Below are 21,744 nucleotides of genomic sequence, written 5' to 3' on the forward strand. Positions count from 1 at the left end.
AAGAGATGTGAGGAAGAAAAAAGAGATGAGAGAGAAGTCAAGTTTTCTGTTTTTTGTTATTTGACATCACGTAGACATCAACAAAAGTTGACGCTATGAGTGAGAGACCTCCAAGATCTCCTGTCATCAACTGACTTGGTCAGGTCTTGCAAACTCAGAGCAATGGCTTCCTTGACTGAATCAATCCACCTGCAATGCAGTCTTCCTCTTTTTCTGCTGCCTTCGACTTTTCCTAACATTATTTTTTTCAACAAGGCTCACTGTCTCATGGTATGTCCAAGTTATGACAGCTTCAGTTCGGTCATCTTCACTTCTACTGAGTTCAGGCCAGATTTGTTTCTAGGACCTATTCCACCATTTTTAGCAGTCCATGGTATCTGAGGATTTCTCTCTGAGCATCACATTTCAAATGAGTCAATTGTCTTCCCATCAGCTTTCTCCACTATTCAGCTTTTACAACCATCCATAGAAATTGGTGGGTTACCCTGATTTAAAGGGATCATCTCTTTCGACTCACTGGGGCTGGATTCACGGCCTTGAAAGGCTTCACTGAAATCATGGCTTGCTTGCCTGTTCGTTTTAGGATTTCTATAACATGACTTCAACAGAAGACCATGGAGCAGCTTATCATAGACTGATAATGTTTGGAATTTAGGATACAAGAGAATATCATCACTTCAAAAAAAATTTTTAATTATCAGAAAATTCTGGGAACCTCTTTCTGATCATTATTTTTCAAGAACTACAATTCTAGGGACAACATGGAACAAGAAAGATGGAATGTTAACATGGTCTGGCTACTTATGCATCTGACCTTTCTTTAACACATGAAAGATAAAACTGCTCATAAGTGGACCATAACTTATATTTTCACGTGCTTGAACTTTAAGCAGAAATGAATATAACACTCACATTTCAGTGCCTATTTGTGCATCATGGGACAATTGATTAGTTGATAATGACTATCTTTCACCAGGTAATAAATCATACAAGGCAGGAAGTGATAAAAGAAAGGTTTTCTTGTCTGCTGACTGATAGACATTGGCAATGAAAGCTAGAGTGTTTCTCTTCAGTTCAAAGGAGGAAAAGTCCTCTCTGTTAACACTCTTCCCAGAGTGCTATTGTATTTCCCTAAGATAATGGTTTTTATGAATGGTAAATATATTTTTCTCCTGAACTTTTTAGATGAAAGACCTGTGTAGCAGTTTTGACATCTACTGGAGTTTTCTTGATTTACATCTGAGGAGGAACAAATTGGGGAAAATATCCAGCACATTTGGAAAGTCATCGCTCTGAGAGCTAGGCAAATAATGCCAATATGCCACCTAGAGCAGTGATTCCCAAACTTCTGTCCTCCAAGAGTTTTGTACTTTAACTTCTGGAAGCCCCAGCCTGCTTGGACAATAGTCAGGAATTCTGGGAGCTGAAGTCCTAAATATCTGGAGGACCAAAGTTTGGGAACCGCTGGCCTAGAGCATGGGTAAGCAACTGTGGAAGGCTAGGGGCCTGCATCAGTTCCCTGGGAGATCTTGGATGATTGCACCTCTCCAATGCACCAGATCCTAAACCCCCTGAACAAAAAAAAAAAAAAAAAAAAAAAAAAAAAATGCTCTCTGGGTAATATAGGGGCATTTTTACCATGGCACCTCCCCAGGCTTTTTTTTAGGCCCAGGATAGGCCATCTAAACAATAGGAAATGAGCAGAAGGCATTTCTTGTGCATTTCACGTTTCCAAAAAGGCACAATGTGGTGGAAATTTGCCCCATACCTCCTAGTGGACATTTGAGGGCATTTCAGCTCAAAGCCTTTCTTTGAAACAATGTGCAATACTTCTTTTTGACCCCTGGGTGCTCAAGGAGGCCTCCAAACATGGAGGAAATGCCCTCCAGATTGCATTCCAATACCAGCCAGGGGCTCCAGGTTGACTCAACCTGGCATCCTTCCGTAGGCTGCTAAAATGAATACCCACCTTGTTGGGGGCAATTAGCTTACACTTTATAAACTGCTCAGTATATCATTAAGCGGTATAAAAATATACTTGCTATTCGGAGGCATTCTAACCCTGGAGGTAGGAGGGAAGAAGAGGAATGGGATGGAGCTGGAGGAGGGAGAAAGGGCTCACCCATCCCATCACATCCCTTCTGCTCACCCACACAAGTGAGTGAGGGAACGCATATGTAGCTGGGCCCAGCCACCCGGCCAATTTGATTTCCTCCCAGTGACACCGGCATTATCAAAGTCCCTGTTAAAAGTGGCACAGGGCAGCCGTGGAGGTGGTGGCAAATACAGCAATCCATGAATAATTAAATCTACACATGCTTAATCAGCAAACGTGGAGGAATAGTATACCTTCTGACAGACACTGTGAATATATCAATCCACAGTGAAATAATAATACTTCTCTGCAAAGAAGTATTTCAATATGCTACCATGACCCTTTGAACAATATATATTGTTTTCATTTTTATCTGTGTAATTTTGGTATATTTTCCAAACATATGGATCTTAGCAGATTGGATTGCACAGGTATTTCTTGACAGCAATGTGGAAAATTCTCAGAAGTAATGAATCCCAAGTGTTTCCAAATATATAAGTTGAAAAGTTACATATTCTGGCTGTTAGAGAAAGAACTCTTTTGTTTTTAATGTGGGAAAAATATAGATTATTTTGTGCTGATTGCTTTCATATAGACATTTAATAAAATATTGGTCAGAATCTTGCTGGGCAGTTTACAAATATGTAATATAGTTATGTATTTGAAACTGCTACATATTCATGATCCCTACGCATCTCCTAGTTTAGGAACTACGTAGAGACCTTGAAAGTCTTCCAAATCGCACTTACTGGTATCAACAGGGGTCCATTCCTCTGTTAATGGAAAAGTGGATGTGTGACATTCCCACCCTGCCTTGTGCGAGTGATCTTCAGTGCAAGGGGGATTTGCAACAGGGATCCTTTTTCTGCCTGTTGCACTGTAGATCACTCTTGGTGTGGGTGGGACTGTTGGGCAGTTGCTTCTCGATTGACAGGGGAGCAGACCCCCGTTGATCCCACAGGCTGCTTACTCATAAGTGGGATTGAGGATATGTCTGGCCAGAATCCACAATATAGCACTGTAGTTACAGTGTTACCTAGTATATAATGCTCATATAGGATTCTGCTGATTGTATTATTATTGCTTTAAGATTTAGAAGGACAACTCTATAATATAGGCCCGGTACAGATGGGCAGGGAGTGGCGTGCCCATGCCAATTCTAGGGTTCTGGATGCTCCAACTACATGCTCTGGAACCCTAATCCATACTGACTCCGTCATCCTGGTGGCCTCCTGTCCACACGGCAGCTGCCATGTTGCCACCATGCTGCGTCCAAACATCACTTCCAGGAAGTGGTGTCATGGCGGCATTCTTTCCTCTTTATGGTGCCACAAGAAAGAGTTGCTTAGAGTGGCTTCTTTTTGGCAGCATGTTGGTGCTGTGCGGTGTGGCTGCTGCGGCACCGACGAGGGGGAAAGATGGGTGCCTGTCTGTACCAGGCCATAGTTTCTCTTCTTTTTGGCCAACTTGTAACATCAGTATCTTGAAAGTGTGGTGACAAGTGATAACTTCTTTGAGAGCATCACATACTTTAATTTAAAGTGCTGTAATATTGCTGTAGTGTATGGAAAATGGCTCATCTTTTTTGGCTTAAATACACGGCTATTTTCTTTATAATGGCTTCCCTAACAACTGGTCAGAGCTGGTTTACACAGTGATACTGATGTACCTCAGAATCTGATCTTGCAAGCCATCTAACACAGGTTGTTGTTTTACTATGCTGAAGGAAAATAAATTGTCATTGTCATAAAATAAATTATTTTTGCTGAAGAAAATCCAGATAAAATGTATTTTGTAACAGAAATCCATGACCTGATAAAGACTCTCACATTTGAAACATGAAGAAGTATTTACATATTTCAAGTATTAACCTGCTGGCAGAGTATATGAGGCCATGACTCTCCACTGACACCTAAAAGGTCAGTTCTTGCAAATATATTCTGCATTTAATGTAAAATATTTACTAAAGCTACAGTATTCAGGGCCCCATGCTGCCCTTACTAATGCAGATTGACAAAGTGATTTAACTAGCCATGTCTACAGTACACAGCAAAGCTCTCAACAGGAGAGACATCAGTGGAGCTGCCTCCAGAGGAAGGTTAAATTGGAGCATATTCACTCCACAGATTAAACCTGGTTACCAGTCATTTGCCACAGGGAATTTTTGAAAAGGTGAGTGGAGCTAGGGATTTTGAGCAAACAATTCTAAGAATTCCCTGCAAACAACATCTTCCAGGTTTCTTTGGGGAAAGCCATGGCAGTTGCCCTAATAAAAGAATGGAGCAAAGTGTAGATGGTCCTGAATCAGGAGTGAGAAATTACAATGGAATAGTTCCAATGAAGATGCAAGCACCACTGATTTGTTTTAATTTCATCTCATCCATCTGGTTTAGCAGTTTATCCATCTGGTTTAGCAGCTGATAAGATTATTGAGGTCATTATTTGTTTCTCATCTAACTGAGTGATTTCTTTGGTGCTGATAGTACAGAAGGGATATTTGGTGAAAGCCTTGTAAGCACACAGAGAATTCCATCTGTTTAAAGTAGTTGTATAGCAGTGATGTAGACCTGAGGAATTTGACTTGGAGTGGAGTTGGACTCAATTCAAAATGACGTGACTTGGACTTGACTCTGCCATTAATGAAGCATAGACTGGACTTGATTCAACTAGAGACTTTTAAATTTTAAGCTACCGATTTGCTGGCCTTGGAGTCATCTTCTAAAACATTTCCTAGCAACAAGAAGACTTGCCCCTGAGAATGCGGGAAGGTTTTCTCAGATGGGAACACAGCAAATGAGTTCAGCATTTCCCTAAGCAACAGGCAAGACCCACCCCCAGAACGCAGGAAACATTTATCACAGGCCGCTGAGCAGATCTCAAACTCCGCCTCAAGTCCAGCCTCAAGTTTAGTTTCCCCATTTCCTCTCATATATCTCCTGTGTTTTCCTCAACCCAGATGAAATAATCTCACTCGGCTGGAAACACACACACACACAAAACAATCACATGGTCCATGACAGTCTTCTCGCATCTTTCCTTCTCTTGATATGGTCAGATTGTGCTGCACTAGCATCTCTGTAACTAGTCTGCAACCTTATCTCCTCCTCCTCACCCTTTCTTTTACCTCACCGACTTTGCCAGCTCCCTTTCCAGATTTCCAAGCCTCCCCCCCCCCCCCCCAGGATGTTCAGTCCTTTGCCTAACTTTTCTGTTAAACTTGACTCCCAGACTTGAGATTCAACTTGAGATTTGCCTTGAAAGCAAGGAATTGAGACTCTACTTGAGACTTGAATGTAGGGACTTGAGACTTGGCTTGAATACATCACTACTGTATAGTTCCAGATGTGAAACTGGTGCATGTGGATGAAGTCCTCTCTGGAGACCGGTAAGTACTCAAACAAGCAAAACCATAATGACAGAATGATTAGACAGGTTCAGCAAGAAAAGAATTATTCAAGACACCCAAGAATGATAGCACAACCACACACAGTAATGGAAAATAGATTTATTACATGTCTATAACATACAAAAATGTTATTTGAAAAGGACATGGAAATGCAATGTTATTAAAGTTAGTGTTGTTTCTTTTGGATATTCACTGCTGTAACTTTGGAAGAGATAAACATTAATCATTCTAAAATACACACATACATTTATGTGGATAAAGTTAAATTAAATGCACTTTTTGGTTCACTTTCATTTCAATTGCCATTACTTTTCTGGAGGTATATATCAGTTGTAAAATTGCAGCAACTCTTTAAAAACATTTTTCTGCAGCATTCTGATTCAGATTTTACCCCTCTCAGCCAGCACCATGCCAAATTAAAAAGAAAACCTCTTAGGAACTGGTAAAAACTGCTTGGTGTTTTAGCCGTACTTTGCCTTCTCTGTAGCTAGAGCCAGCCTGCGGATGTTTGCTATGCAACCAGCTGCTGCTTCCTGAAGCGTTTCATCCGTAGAGCCTGCCATACCCAGCAGAAGCTTGTTAAAAAAACAACAACAAAATGCAAAGGAAAGAAATGAGAATGAGCTCCAAACCAAAACCATTATGCTGAAAATAAATTATTTTAAAATAACATGCCTACAGAAACACATTCAGGAATGAATGAAAATAGCCATGTGTTCCACAGCTCTGGAATTAGGATTTCAAGGCTGGATATTCAACAGCCCATTTAGAGAAAGTACAGTGGCCAAAAGCAAAACAAGAGTTCCAAAAAGGACTAAACAGATGAATTTAAGATAAGCATATCAATGGCTGTGAGGCAGAAAGCTCAGCCGCATCTCATATTTGTATGCCTTTTGCTGTTGGAAGGTGGGAATGCTTGTCCTTTGTAAATTGTGCTGATTGAAGCATCCAGATCTTGTCACTGGACAAAGAGTGGATTCTGGGCTAAAAAAAAATCAAACCTATTAGTATGACACAGTGGACTATTCCTACATTTGTTCCACAAAATTATTCACCAAAATAAATCTGATTGCAGAGTCAGACTCTTTCAGCCTGATTTTATTGCCATCCCACACATCAATTTTTCCAAAGTGGAGATTACTCTCCACTTAGGAAAAAGTGTTTATTTTGTTACATATGTATTGTGGGATATTATGTTCTGGTGAAGGCACACATATGTCCAGTTTGTCTACCCATAATAGAAAATAACTCACAATTACATGGAAACTGATCTCTGTGTCAGGGAAAAAAAGTTGAGTAAGGCCCTGTCCAGATGGGCCATTAAGCACGTACTCAGTACGTTCTAGGGTTGTTCAGGAGCGTCCTTTTTAGATGCTCCCTAACCCCAGTACGTACCGAGTACGTAAAAATGGCAGCACCCTGTCTACATGGGTGCCGCCATTTTGACGTAACGGCCGTGTCGCATCCAAACGGCGTGGTGCAGCCATTATGTCTTGGTGCCACTGAAGGGCGCTTGTGGCACTCTTTCAGCGGCGCCCAAAGGAGATCCAAAACGGAGCCCCTTTTGCGCTGCGCATCGCTGGTGGGGCCTTTACACGGCTGCGCCAGCGATACTAAAGAGACTTGGCCCCTTTCTCTCTCTCCCTGCCGCTGTTGGGGTGTCCTTGGGGCATAAAGCCCCAAGAACATCCCTTTCCAGGCTGTGGGGAAGCGGCCTTTTGCCGCTTCCTTGAGGCCAGGAAAAGCAGTGGATCGGGGCCTCCGGGGCTGCCGCTCTGGCAGCTCAGGCCCTGATCTGTAGGGGAAAGGGGTGAGTGCAGTACCCTGTACCCTGCCTAAGACACTGAGCACTAAAGTTAGAATTATCCAGTCCATTGTATTTCATATCATCATCTGCAGATTTGAGAGCTGGATAGTGAAGAAAGCGGATAAAAAGAAAATAAACTCATTTGAGATGTGGTGCTGGGGAATAGTGCTGAGAAACCATGAACAGACAAAAAGACAAACAAATGGGTCCTTGAACAGATCAAGCCTGAACTCTCCCTGGAAGCCACGATGATTAAATTGAGGTTGTTGTACTTTGGTGACATCATGAGAAGGCATGAATCACTGAAAAAGAAATAATGCTAGAGAAAGTAGAGGGCAGTAGAAAGAGAGGAGGACCACACACCAGATGGCTAGAATCAATGAGGGAGGTCACAGGCCTGACTCTACAAGAGCAGTGGAGGATAAGGAGGCTTGGAGATGTCTCACACACAGGGTTGCTATGAGCTGAGGTTGACTCAAAGACAGCTAACAACAAGAAAACACGACGTACCCTTAAAGATAAAACTAGATATGACTAACACCCAAAATGGCAGCTCCATGTTAAGTTTCCCCCTTCAATGTACAACCAGCTTTACATGTGCCATACCATTATCACTTCCTGCTATCTCCCTGTCCTCACATCACTGGTTGTTGCTGGTGGGGTGGATTCATGTGAGGAAACAATATGTGCAAGACAGCCTAAATGTGTGTGTGTGTTTTTGTGTAAAAAGGAATGAGAGGGAGGGGGGAGGGAGGGGGAGAGAGAGAGAGAATGAAAATTAATTTGAGGTTGCCATGTTCAGCATTGGATTAGTCATGATGTCCATTTTGCATCATGTTAATCCTTGGGATGGGAAATGCCAGCATCCACATTGGTGAAATCTCCCAAAACTTAAGCTTAATCATAGAATCATAGAATCATAGAGTTGGAAGAGACCGCAAGGGCCATCCAGTCCAACCCCCTGCCATGCAGGAATCCAAATCAAATCATCTTTGACAGATGGCCATCTAGCCTCTGTTTAAAGACCTCCAAGGAAGGAGACTCCACCACACTCCGAGGGAGTTTGTTCCACTGTCGGACAGCCCTTACTGTCAGGAAGTTCTTCCTAATGTTAAGGTGGAATCTCTTTTCTTGTAGCTTGCATCCATTGCTCCGGGTCCTAGTCTCTGGAGCAAGTGGAAACAAGTCAGCTCCCTCCTCAGTATGGCATCCCTTCAAGTATTTAAACAGGGCTATCATATCACCTCTTAACCTTCTCTTCTCCAGGCTAAACATCCCCAGCTCCTTAAGTCGTTCCTCATAGGACATGGTTTCTAGACCTTTCACCATTTTACTTGCCCTCCTTTGGACACGTTCCAGTTTTTCAACATCCTTTTTTAATTGTGGCGCCCAGAACTGGACACAATATTCCAGGTGGGACCTGACCAAAGCAGAATAGAGTGGCACTATTACTTCCCTTGATCTAGATACAATACTCTTACTGATGCAGCCTAAAATTGCACTTGAAAAATATTATAATGATAGTGCTGGAACGTTGGGATTTAAGGTGAATTATTTTAAACTTTGGTCTGTCAAACAACTTTCTGACAACAGTACAGCTTTACTCTTTACTGTATAACCAGTCCACCTTCTCCACCTCCAAGGAAATACTCTGAAAGTACAGAATCAACCACAAGGCACTAAAACCTACTTAAAACTGTTGTTCTCCAGCCATAAAAAGGTTATTCCCAGTTTCTCCTGTATTTTTGTGGCAGCAAGTCTGTGACAAAACTACATAAGCATTTAATTTACAGGATCTCCTCGGAACCTCAGATTTTGAAGGGCCTCTCAAATTTTTAACATGGCCTCAGGTATTCTGAAGTGCACATAGCCTTAATTAAAAAACAGTTTTTTAATCCAGTCTGCAGCCCTTGGTATTCTGAATCAACCAAACAACATGGAATCAAACCACCAAAAAATCTGTTATCACTCAGTTCTTGAGCATATTTTTCATAACTGTTACAGTATTACATAAAATTATGAACTGCTAAATATAAAAGCAGAAATTGAACACAGACAGAAGGACTATATACTACCTTTTCCTAACCTCCCAGTGGTTGAGAGATCACAGCTGCATGCATATGGTACACGCTTATGCAGATCAAAGCATTTTATATTTCAGGAAGTATTTGTGTTAGATCAATGCACAGAATAAGCATCTTGCCAGTTACCTTCCAACTTCTGAACTCTAGATGTACTGTAAAAACATTCCCTTTTCTTGTTTGAATTCCTTCTCTTTGCACAAATTTAGTACAAAGTTCACATAATACAGAAGTGGAGAATTTCAACAGGAAAAACATTTGGGGCAAGATGCCTTCACATGGATGACTTGGGAAGCTTTAGCTAGTATAGAATACAGTACCCATGATGTTAAGGGCTACAGCCAAGTGGAGTCCCATCACGCCAATTTTGAAAGAGCTGGGTATGTTGCTTACTTTCTTCTGAGTGCTGGTGTTTACTCTGAAAATCCTAAATAATTTCACCAAACATCTGGAATTTTCTTTCACTAGATTAATAATGGCCACTAATGTAGGTCCAAAACACACTACAGAAATAATCCAGTTTGAGACTGCTTTAACTGGCCTGGCTCAGTGCTAGGGAATTTTGGGAACTGTAGTTTTATGAGACATCTAGCCTTCTCTATCAGAGCTCCGGCACACAAATAAACTACAATTCCCAGAATTCCCTAGCATTGAGCCAGGGCAGTTAAAGCGGTCTCAAACTGGATTTTTCTGCAGTGTGTTTTGGATCACAAATGGTTTTAAAATAGGATTCAACAAATTAATAGAAAATAAGGCCTTCAAAGATTTCTGCTAATACAGTTCCAGTATCAGAGGCAGTATGATACAAAACATCAGTTACCAGGAAACACAAGTTGAAGAATGCTCTTGCACTGAGACAGAGCTTTTAAACTTTCTGTAACTATCTGGCTGACAACTCTAAGAACAGAATACTGGTCTAAATGTGATTTTGGACTAATTCAACATAGCTCTTGTGTTCTCAGGGGGATTAAAGCACAAATGTCTGATTTCTGAGCTCTGGCTCTCTGCAGAAAACCGATTTCTGTGTGATTATCAAGTTATAGGTTTAAAAGATGAAAAATTCCTTATCCATTGGTAGAGATGGCATTTCTTAATCACAGAGCATTGCTAAGACTGAAAGTGGCATGGATGGAAAATATACAGGACTGAACAATATGACTCCTGTCAAACGGATGCAACTGGACTCATACATTTTTCATTATGGTCAGAATCAGCTCTCCAATCATGGCTGTATGAACCATCCAAAATATTTTTCCATCTTTCTGATGATCAATATACAGCTATTAATTACATGTTATTTCCACAGTTTCCAAGGAAATCAACATTTTTCCATCGTTGCAAGCAGGAATACTATACTGATACAGAGAACACTAAAACTTTGCAGCCAATGGACAGAGGTCAGGATCTTAACATCTCCCTGCTTCACTGATGGATTGCTTTGAAGGGTTTGCATTGCTTAGCACATTTTCTCCCCACCCACCCATTTGTATTTGCTGAAGTTTTTTACACCATGTAACTCCTGAAATATCACCATTTATTTTTGTTTCAGCCATGAACTGCAACTCTGATCAACTTTAATTGCAAAATGTTTCCTGAGGCATGCAGCAATTTTCCTGTGAACCTTACAGATGAGTTAAAGGCAGAAGTATTCCATGTGCCTGAGTCAAAACCAAAAGAATGCATGTACATAGCGTACATATGGTGGTTTCAATAAAGCCTTAAGTTTGACATTCTGGAACAAGGAAAACATAGGCTATTTATAATTATAGTCTGTATGTTCACAGTAGAACATTTCCCTTCCTTTAGATTCTGAATGAGAAACCTCAAACATAACTTTTCTAGCAATGATCCTTTGTATGACTTTGGTTGGGTAAGGTGTAGTGGTTTGAGCATTGGACTATGATTCTGGAGGCAATACCTGCTTGGCTACAGAAACCCACTAGGTAACCTTGGGTGAGTCACACACTCTCGGCCCCAGAAAACCCTTTGATAGGTTCAGCTTAGGGTTGCCTTAAGTCTGAAACTTGAAGGCATAGAACAACAGCAGTAATCCATTACACCAGACCCCATGATCAAATCAGTGTAATTTTTTTAAGCAATAGAGAAATGCTTTTTCTCAATTAAGTTAATCCAAATATTAGACTCTCAAGTAATCTTTGTTCCTTTGTTTCATTGTATGTCCTTTTCAGGAAGGGTTGACCAGAGGACCTCCTTTTCCCAGACATGCCCTGTATTTCAGTCTTATGTTTGCACCCTCTGGCTATGTGTGTTGCAAAATGGCTCCTCTTTTGAGTCATAAAACCTGTCCCTGTGTCATCTGGTGCCTCTACCTCAACAGGGTTATTACTGCCCCAGCTGCTGCAAAAGGCTTGTTAGTTGCAGGTGGTGAAGAATATTGTAGACCATGTGGTAGTTTTGTTTGTTTTTTTCTGATGATGACGTGGAAAGGAAAGAAGGATCTAGGTTGTTAAAAACAGATCAGTGAGGCAGGGAACAAAAGTGTGCTATTTGGATTGTGGAAGAAGCAGGAGGAATGAGAGAGCAAATGAAAAAATAAATGAAAGTAATAATTTAAACGTAGATTCAGTCAAGAATCTGTAGCTAGTAAACTACAATTTTAAGCATTTGTTTTTCTCAGAGTTGTTAAAAGATATTGTAAGCCAAAAATGCTTTTAAACAAAGATATATTCATCAGAAAAATAATATAGCTAAACAATATGAAATGAATTTATTTTGTAATGTCTTACATTTTTCTTGACTGTCCTATATTTTGTGGTGTCTTGTTGTCTTTGCAGTTATGACATCTGGACACCCAGTTTCACGACCATTAGACACTTAAAGATAGCTGAGATCCTGCCATTCTGAGACGTACATGTATCATGTTGCTATGTTTCCGTAGCTACATCTCCCAATGCTACCCCCCTCACAATGTTAAGCAGCACAACCCTGCTTCAGTGTGGCTATTTCTATGTTGCTAAAGGGCAAAGAGGTCAGTGGGGAGGTATTCATCTGTTTTCCTGTAGCTGGATGTGCAGCATGTCCTTGGGAGATGTCTGCTAATGATGTTCTTGTAGCACATCTAGCTACAGGAAAATAGGAAGATGCATCCCCATTGATCTCTCTTTTCTCCATCAGCAAGAATTGGCGGTGTTTGCAGTGGGGGCTGTACTGCTTACAAGGTGAGCTGGAGGGTAGTGATCAGAACAGAATTCCACACTCCTCAATGAACAAAAACATGAGTCACAATGCTATCTGAATTATGCCATCACAATTCATCAAGAGTTGGAGGGTATAATTTTATTCTTCTCAACAAAAATAAATGGAAGTAATTTTGCAGTCCTGCAACCAGATTCAGTACTAGAGATCTGCAGGAGGACTAATGAGCCATTTATTTGCTTGCTTGAAATTAAACAAACAAACATGCACACCTTCATTTTACTCTGGCTGCCGTATTTCCCTATCACAGTAGTTGTATAATATTTCTAAGTGATAGTGATGCTAGACTGCATTTTTCTTTTCAGTTTAGTATCCTGCTTCTTCCATGTGCTATTTTACCAAAAGATGTCAAATTCCTTGTACTATGATCTTCTAATTAGCAAGAGGATAGGAATAGTAGCTGTACTCCAAAAAGAGCATTTACATGCTTTTTGTATAACACGAAAAGGAAAAAATTGCCTTGAATAAAAACATATGGTAGAAATGCATCCAAAAAAGTATCAGTCTAGATGCAGCCAACATTTACTTTCAGCACAGTATCAAAGACTGGAAACACTGAGGCACTTAGGTCTGCCTGTTGTAATTTGCCCTTGCGTTAAGTTTTCTCATTCAATTAAATGATAAATAATACAACATGTGGTAGAACTGAAAAATAATAAAACACAGTTACCATTTCAATGCTCCTAAAATGCAAAGTTCCTTTTTTTCTTGGTGGACCAAAAAATAATGCAATATTTGGAATACGTATGCTACCTTAGAGAATTTGGCCTCAGATACTGTGGTCAAAAGTGAGCAGATTCCAGCTCAAAATGGACAATAGGAAATTTCAATTTGGAGTGAAACCTAACCCAATCAGAGGATGCATTAAACCAAAATGCTTGCTAATCCTTTACCCCCGAACAAAATGAAGATGTCAAAAGATGCACTGATTTGGCAGATTGTTTTTATTTCTACTTTCCCCTGAGCATCTATTACCACAGGATGGACTCCCCTGGCATATTTTAAAACTACCAGCCAAGCTACTTGGCATAATTGAAAACTACCAGGTACTAAATGTAGAAACATTTCAAAAGCAGATACCTTAAGATTAAAGATTTTGGAGATCAGGAAAGCAGAACACAATTTGTGTCAAATGTTGCACATTATTTGGTACTAATAATTGGATAAATGTGGTGTATTAATAAGTAGAATGAATCAATTTTATTTTTAAAAATCAGATGCTACAAATGATCAATATATGACCTCTAGTATAGGTTCTTTAATAGTATTTCCCATAGGTGAGGTCTTTGGGCCTCTTGTATGTTATTTGTGAATGCTATTAATACAGGATAGGACATGGAGGAAAATTTTAAAACCAACCCAAATGTAGTATTTACATTCCTTTTATTCAGTTAAATCGAAATCAGTGTGTAAAAATGTTGTTTGTGTATACCAAGCTCCTATAAATGAAAATGAAATGGTGTGAATTTGCTCTAGGTAACAAAAAAGGAAGAGCTCAAGATTATTTTTTTCATTATAAGCACAAGGGCAAAAACATTAAAAGGGGAAGGAAAGACATTGTCTAAAGCTCACAGTAAAGCTCGCCGAAAAGGAAAAAATCCACCATCAAATGCCAGGTAACAGAACAATTAATGTGTGGTTGCATGAAACTATTATCACAGTTGGTCTATTATGGATAAAAGTTCACCATTAGATGAACACAATAACTGTTAATTTAATTAACTATCTATGTGTAGATTAATAACTGATAGTTATCAGTAGACACTGCAGTATTTTAAAAATAGTGACTGTGTTAGGAACATGGTGGCAGCAGTGAGGATGATGGCAAATGGATCCTAGAAACTAAGAATCTGTTTCAGTCCAACCTTTAGGTATTACTCATAGTGCTATCACGAATCCAAGACTTGTGGGGCTGAAGCACCAAGACCTTTTGATTAATGTATGCCCATTCAAAAGTATATTCCTGAGTTCAATGGTGTTTATTCCTAATAAAGTGAGTACTGCATTTTGATAATCAACTACTACATACAGTTTGGTCACCAGATCCTCAAAAGATTGGTCGTAATTATGATTTCCAATCCATCAACACTCACCTTGGTTTGGAGATTTTAGCTACTCTTAAAAAACTCTTAAAAAATAGAATGGGGCACAAATGGAGTAATAAGTAAATGAATAAATAAACAAATAAAGCCATTGGCTTGGATGGAGAAGGGGAGATGTCTGCAGTCTGGAGATCTATCAGAGAGAGGAAGAAAGTGCTACTAGGAGTAAGCGTTCAGCTAAAGGTCAGTTTAAGAACCATTAGTCTACATCATTAAACACCAGAATTTTGGAGTCTATATATGGCTCTAACAGTTTTGGCACAATATTTAGAAAAACTCAAATCACCAGAAACGTTCAGAGAGTACAGAGAATCTTAAGGGATATAAAATTCATCCCCTGAAAAGGCAGTACTGATAATCTGGAGAATGTGAAGCCAAAAGTCTTTTAGCATACTTTCATCTGAAATGCTTTTAAATTTTTATTTTAAGCTTTGTATTTTTTGAGAGATGATTAACATACAAAGGAAGCATTTGGCCTGACAAAGTTCTCTCATATATATATATATATATATATATATATATATATATATATATATATCACACACTTGTTTCAGTTCACTGGAAACTCATTTTACTAAGATTAAAAGAGGAGCCAGGTTACTTACCATATGTAATAGGCATTAGGGAGAATGAATTTTGCCAGACCTGTTGCTTTCCTTCATGCAGTCTAACTTGCTTGAACCTTCCCCTTGGGACATACCTTCTCCAACCATCACCATCTCTCTTCCTTCACTCAGTTTTTTTCTGCCCCAGTCTCTCTTTTTAATATTTATTTCAACTATGCTTGGCACACAGACACACACACACATGCACACAGATTAATGTAGGGAAAGACAAGGTATGGCAAATTTGCAGAATACGTACTGAGCAGAGTTCTTCTTTTCCAAGTTTGAACTTTCTACTAGCATTTTATTACTCTGAATGCTTTTCCAGCCCATATTTAAAATAGCTATCTATAGACAGCATAAAAGTACACAATAAAGATCTGAAATACTCAATAACTGCACAAAAAAAACTTTGTCAATGGACTTAATGCAAGAATAGAAGTTCTAGTGCATATGCTGCCTATACTTAATTCATACAGGTTACTACTATTGCTCATTAAAGTATTGTTGAGATGGTTCAGTCTTTAGTGGATACCTTAGATAACAAAACCAAACATAAAATGGATATATAATCCACATGTGAATTCTCTTTTTTGTCACACTACCAATTAAGTATTTGTTGTTATGTGCCTTCAAATAATTTCTGATTTAGGACAACCCTAAGGTGGCCCTTTCATGGGGCTTTCTTTGCAGGATTTGTTCAGAGGAGTTTGACCTTGCCTTCCACTGAGGCTAAGATAGTGTGACATGCCCAAGGTCACCCAATGGGTTTCTTGGCTGAGCAGGAATTTGAACTCTGGTCTCTCAGTGCCCTACTCAAACCACTATACCACCCTGGCTCTTGTGTGTCTTAAAGTTGTTTGGACTTATGGTGACCCAAAGATGAACCTGTTATGGTGCTTTCTTGGCAGGATTTGTCCAGAATGGGTTTCCCTTTGCCTTCCTCTGAGGCTGAGAGAATGTGACTTGTCCAAAGTCACTCAGCTCTATGTCTGAGTGGGGATTTGAACCTTAGTCTTCAGAGTCAGAGTCATAGAATCATAGGGTTGGAAGAGACCACAAGGCCCATCCAGTCCAACCCCCTGCCAGGCAGGAACTCTCAATCAAAGCATCCCCGACAGATGGCCATCCAGCTTCTGTTTAAAGACCTCCAGGAAGGAGATTCCACTACACTCTGAGGAAGTGTGCTCCACTGTCAAACAGCCCTTACTGTCAGGAAGTTCCTCCCAATGTTGAGGTGGAATCTCTTTTCCTGGAGCTTGCATCCATTGTTCCGGGTCCTCTTCTCTGGAGCAGCAGAAAACAAGCTTGTTCCCTCCTCAATATGACATATTTTCAAATACTTAAACAGGGCTATCATATCACCTCTTAACCTTCTCTTCTCCCGGCTAAACATCCCCAGCTCCCTAAGTTGTTCCTCATAGGACATGGTTTCCAGACCCTTCACCATTTTAGTCGCCCTCCTTTGAACACACTCGTTTCTCAACATCCTTTTTAAATTATGGTTGCCAGAACTGGACACAATATTCCAGGTGGGGCCTGACCAAAGCAGAATAGTGGCACTATTACTTCTCTTGATTTAGACACTGTACTTTTATTGATGCAGGCTAAAATTGCATTGGCCTCCGACACTCCCAACTACACCATGCAAGCTCTCTTAATTCAGGTCCTATGATGACTGACTTAGCCATGATGTCATTCTGATGACGTTTGTTCTTGAGTGTTAACAGAATTATAAGGATGGATCAGATGAGCTAAGCTGAGTTCTCTTAATGATGGGTACTAAGTTAACGGTAAATATTCTCAGGTCTCTGATTCCTTCAACACGTTGCTGAGTTTTTAAAGATTGTTTTGTAATATTTTAGGTGTCATCTTCTTTATGTACTCTTTGAAATATTTTGGTGATAAATATTACATTTTATTAACTCTCCTTCAGTCTTTGAACATGGTTTTAACATATTCACCTAAATTCAACACTTTTGAAAGTGTGGGAAATCCAGACATACAGTTTATATTATGGAGGGAAGCAGAAATGAAACTCCATATATACACATATATGTCTCTGGATCAAGTTGACTGACATTATTTAGAGTGTATCTGGAGCAGGAGCATTACTAGTGGGGTGACATGACTACTCCCCAAACATCTGAATTTGCTCTTCTCCTGCTTCTTCATGTATTGGGTCTATTCAACTGGAGTTTCTGGGCAGGGACTGCCTAAATCGATTTTCTAAATCTATGAAGGCCTTGCCTAAGAAAACCCTATGAAATTCATGAGGGTCATTTGTAAGTCAACAAGTAACTTGAAGACAGATACACAAAGGCTTTTTAGCAGAACTTAAGTACTTTACAAATGATAACCGCCAGGTGCACAACATATCCATGCCAACTGTCAAACTAGACTGTCCTACTACAGTGAGAAAGTAGAGAAATATGAGCAGGAAAATAAGAAAAGGATCCAGACTGCAGGCTGAAGATGGCTTAAAGGAAAGGAAAAACAGAGTTCACCTTTTATCCATTCCTGTTTCCAGAAAAGCTTGTAGCCATGCAGTCTTCTACATGTCTGTTCAGTAGTAAGTCCTGTTCAGCTTGTGGACTGAAGCTGGTGGGACTCCCTCTGAAGTGGCGAGAGGTGTACCTCTCAGCCAGATGTATCATCCACTTATAGTCTCATTGCGTTCAGTGTCAGTAACTGGCAATATAGCATGTATAGAACTGCACTCTAAGTAACCTTAATGAGAGGGGTAAGATTCATCCTGGAAAATCCCAGATGGTTAGAGTTACTATTTAAAATAATATGTGTTGACAAAATGCATGAAATACCAGGTGTTTTCTGTATAACCAGTAAATTACAATTGAAATGGGAGAGCATCTAGTGACCATCCAACTCACTACATAATAAAAACTCTAATACTGTCTTATTACCAAAAGTAAAAAATAACCGTGCCCTTTAATTCAAGCTCAGGCATGAGATCTACATTGAAGAAAATGTCAAACTCATAAATTTTGTACATTTCTACAAGACTACAAGCATCAAAAATGTTTTTTAAAAAATGTGTGCTCACCTGTAGCATAGATTGGCACAGTAGCTTCGCAACTTTCATCCTCAGGACCCTATATAGTCCTAAATTGCCCCACCAGCTGCTGGACCTCAGAATTTTAACAAGACATAAGACTTTTAAAAGTGCTGTGTGACCCAGAGACCACAAATAGATATATAACCTTCACCGCTTGCCTGGAGCCTGCCAAGCAACCAGCCAGCAAAGTCAGAGGAAAGAATGAAACAGATTCCTTTCCTCTGTATCTACAAAGACATGAACGAAGACCTTTCTTGTAAATGTAAGATCCTCCTTCTCTTTGTTTGCTTTCATAAAAGTAAATGTGTCTAACAGCTGCTCATTCCATAAAAACGCACACAAACACCTCCAATCCTGCTAAGATTCCTTACTATATTTCATTGTGGCATCATCAAAATGGATAAACTTAAGACTCTTTGGGAAGTTACCCCCAATATAGTAATGATCCTCCTGTGTTGAGAAGGAAGTATGCAAATACTTCATTTAATGAATGCAAATAATCCAGAGTGTTCTCATTCAATAGATAAAAACCTATCTAATTGGTAAAAATAAACTTGCTGTTTTCAGGCAGAAATGTATCATATTTTCAGTGAATGCCAAAAAGACTAGTCAAGAAGTCTGAAATACCATTTTTATTGTTATTTCTTATGTTCAGCTCCTGTGAATAGTTTCTTTTGCAAGGAAAGTATTTTTACTCAGCTCATTGCCAAAAGTAATTACCTGGCACCTTGCCTCAGTGTACTAAGCCCAATATCTGCAAGTTTAAAAAAAACTCAATTTGTTAACTTTACATTTAATTTTTGCTTAAGATAGCAATGTTTATTATTGCTTGGGAGTTTGTTTTTTTCTCCCACAGGATACACCAGATTAAAAAGACCTTGGTCAGGATCTAAAGCCACATGTGGCATCCCAACTGAGCACTGGGACCTCTTTGGCATTCCTTACAGATGAAGGTCCCACACCATAATTACATCCCCTGAAAATCCACTTGTGTGCATCCAGGGACTTTCTAGAGCTATACATGATGCAGTGCAGGCTGAGCAGACACACAGGACAGAAAATCAGTGACTCCTCTCTGCATGCCTAAAAATGCTTTCCACTTGTATACAGGGCTCTCTGGATCCCTGCCTTTCAGAAAGTCTCCTAAAATGACATTTGTCTTAAGACAATTGCAAGAAGCTGCTCAGTGTATTTCTGTGGTTTAGAACAAGTGCCAAGTCAGAGGAAAAGGACATTCCCTGCATTCTCTGAAGCAAGATAAATACAGAAGAGAAACCTAGATGAAAGATGGAACTGTTATCTACGGCCTGTGCCAGATTCTTTGGCTTTTTGGCAAATCCTGTTAAAAGTTGGAAGAGTCAACGAGCAGCAACCTTTTCCATTAAAATGAGCAGTATATATTTGGGTTTAGCATACCTTGTTTATACATTCTGAACTTTCAAAACTGTGTTTTAATGATTCCTTCTGCACAAATTGGCTGCAGCTCCATTTATTTGAAACGGCTCATTTATCACCAAAAGAGCTGCAGGGCACAGCTTCTGTTGAACTGCTCCAGAAAACCTACAGCTTAGTGGGACAAGCTTCTTTTTATAAGACTAAAAGATATTCAGAACATGCCAAGATGAGGATGCCAAGGTCCCAATTTGTTATCCAAATGTTCCTAAATTAGAAACTTACTGAAGTAGAGCTTCGAGGCAACAATAAGCTCATCTCCATTTCAGTGACCATCTCTTACCTGGGATCAGAGTGACAATGGGTTAGCTGAAATGCACAGTGATTGCTGTATACTTGATGTGGGGCTGCTAACACCGCTACTGAAAATCCTTATTTACTGTAGAATGAGCAAGGGATGATATGAATGCTCTGGAATTTTCACACAAGAAAACCACCAAGTGATGTCAGGATGCAGCAGCCCCAAAAGCTTTTGCTGAGTATTCTATATGAATTTGACCACGCCACAGAATCAAAACTGAAGTATCTAGGTTGAACAAATCAGCATCTGTTTATGAATCAGTACAATGGCCAGTTTACAAAAAATGGAGTAAAACTGAGCTCAAATAAAATGTCTGCTCATAATATGATGAACTCTAGGGTGTTTTAATTTTTTGAAAGGTCTTTTCCCTCACTCCCTCTCTTTTGGGGTAAATACACTGAAACAGACCTTGAGAAGGAGAATGATACCAATCATTTATATAGTCAGTACCCAAAGATTCTGCATCCATGGATTAAGCTTCAGCCATGTTGGCCAACAGTCTGGGATTCTGGGAGCTGAAGTCCAAAATCCCTTAAACAGCACAGTTTGGGGACCACTGATAAACCATTCATACCTATTTAATGTGTCAGCCAGTGACTCTCAGTCTAGTCTACTAATGCCTATGGCATGTAGGACCTGCATTGGAAAACCTCCCCTCTCACCAAAGAAGATCATGTAATATGACCATGGGGCAGTCAATGGCCTTGATTCATCTGTGCATATGTAGCCTTATCTAGAAACCAGTCAGTAGCAGTTCCATCTGGCTGTTTAGTCGGGGGGGGGGGGGAGAGAGTAGAATTGGGATTAAATCCCAACACACAGAGGCACCTCTGAAGCCTTCTCCCCAACAAATGAATTTACAGTTGTTTTAAGAGAATTTTGTATACATGACTCTAGCAACTGGCTTTATACATCCTTTAGCTAGATCAGAGCAATGATGTCTGGTAAGGACTGAATCCAGTGGCTTTATCATCTTAAGGAGAAGCATGTTTCATCTGACAGATTGCTACAGGGTATGATCCCCTGAGAGAGCCATCATGATGTAGCCATTTGAACATTGGATTACAAATCTGGAGGCCATGGTTCAACTCCCCACTCAGCCATGAAAATCCAGTGAGTGATCATGAGCAAGTCACACTCTCTCACCTTCAGAGGAAGGCAAAGGCAAACCCCATCTGAACTATCCTGCTAATTCATTTGCTATAAATTATATCTGTGCCCGTGGGATTGCCTTTTAGCTTGGAGTTCCAGGTTAACCAGATTTACCTTTGAACTTATGGTAAGGAGAAAGGGTTTTGTAGACAAGAATTTTTTTTCTTCTGTTTCCTTATATTTTGGTAAAGTTGGGTGAAACAGATTTATTGAAAACTGCTCCTTAGAATCTGATGATAGTTTTCAATATGATTAGAAAGAAATGTTTGCTATAATGTAATATCTAAATTTAAAATCTATACTTTCATTTCAGATTCTATTTTTTCTTTCTGTTTTCTTTTTTGCTTCATCAACCACTGACTTTCAGTTGAGCATGTGAGAGCAAACAGCTTCAGTAATAAATTAGTTCAATACTGTTGCACATAGCCATTTTACACAATTCAAAATTTTG

The 21,744-nt window shown here is 39.7% G+C and overlaps 1 protein-coding gene across 4 annotated transcripts in view; it reads right to left on the reverse strand.

Annotated features, from left to right (window-relative positions):
* Nucleotides 1-5,585: 5,585 nt before the first annotated feature.
* The window catches only part of LOC149309995 (outer dynein arm-docking complex subunit 2-like), a 114,566-nt gene continuing 98,407 nt past the window's right edge, over nucleotides 5,586-21,744 (reverse strand). For 2 of the 4 annotated variants that reach the window (XM_089533434.1, XM_089533435.1), the window contains exon 20: nucleotides 5,586-6,076. In XM_089533434.1, the coding sequence (XP_089389560.1) occupies nucleotides 5,963-6,076 (114 nt within the window). In that variant the 3' untranslated portion in view covers nucleotides 5,586-5,962. The other 2 variants (XM_089533436.1, XM_089533437.1) reach the window with 2 other exon arrangements.

The sequence above is a fragment of the Sceloporus occidentalis genome, unplaced genomic scaffold, assembly GCF_023333645.1.
Source record: "Sceloporus occidentalis isolate IW3139 unplaced genomic scaffold, rSceOcc1.0.p SCAF_7, whole genome shotgun sequence".
Classification (NCBI taxonomy): domain Eukaryota; kingdom Metazoa; phylum Chordata; class Lepidosauria; order Squamata; family Phrynosomatidae; genus Sceloporus; species Sceloporus occidentalis.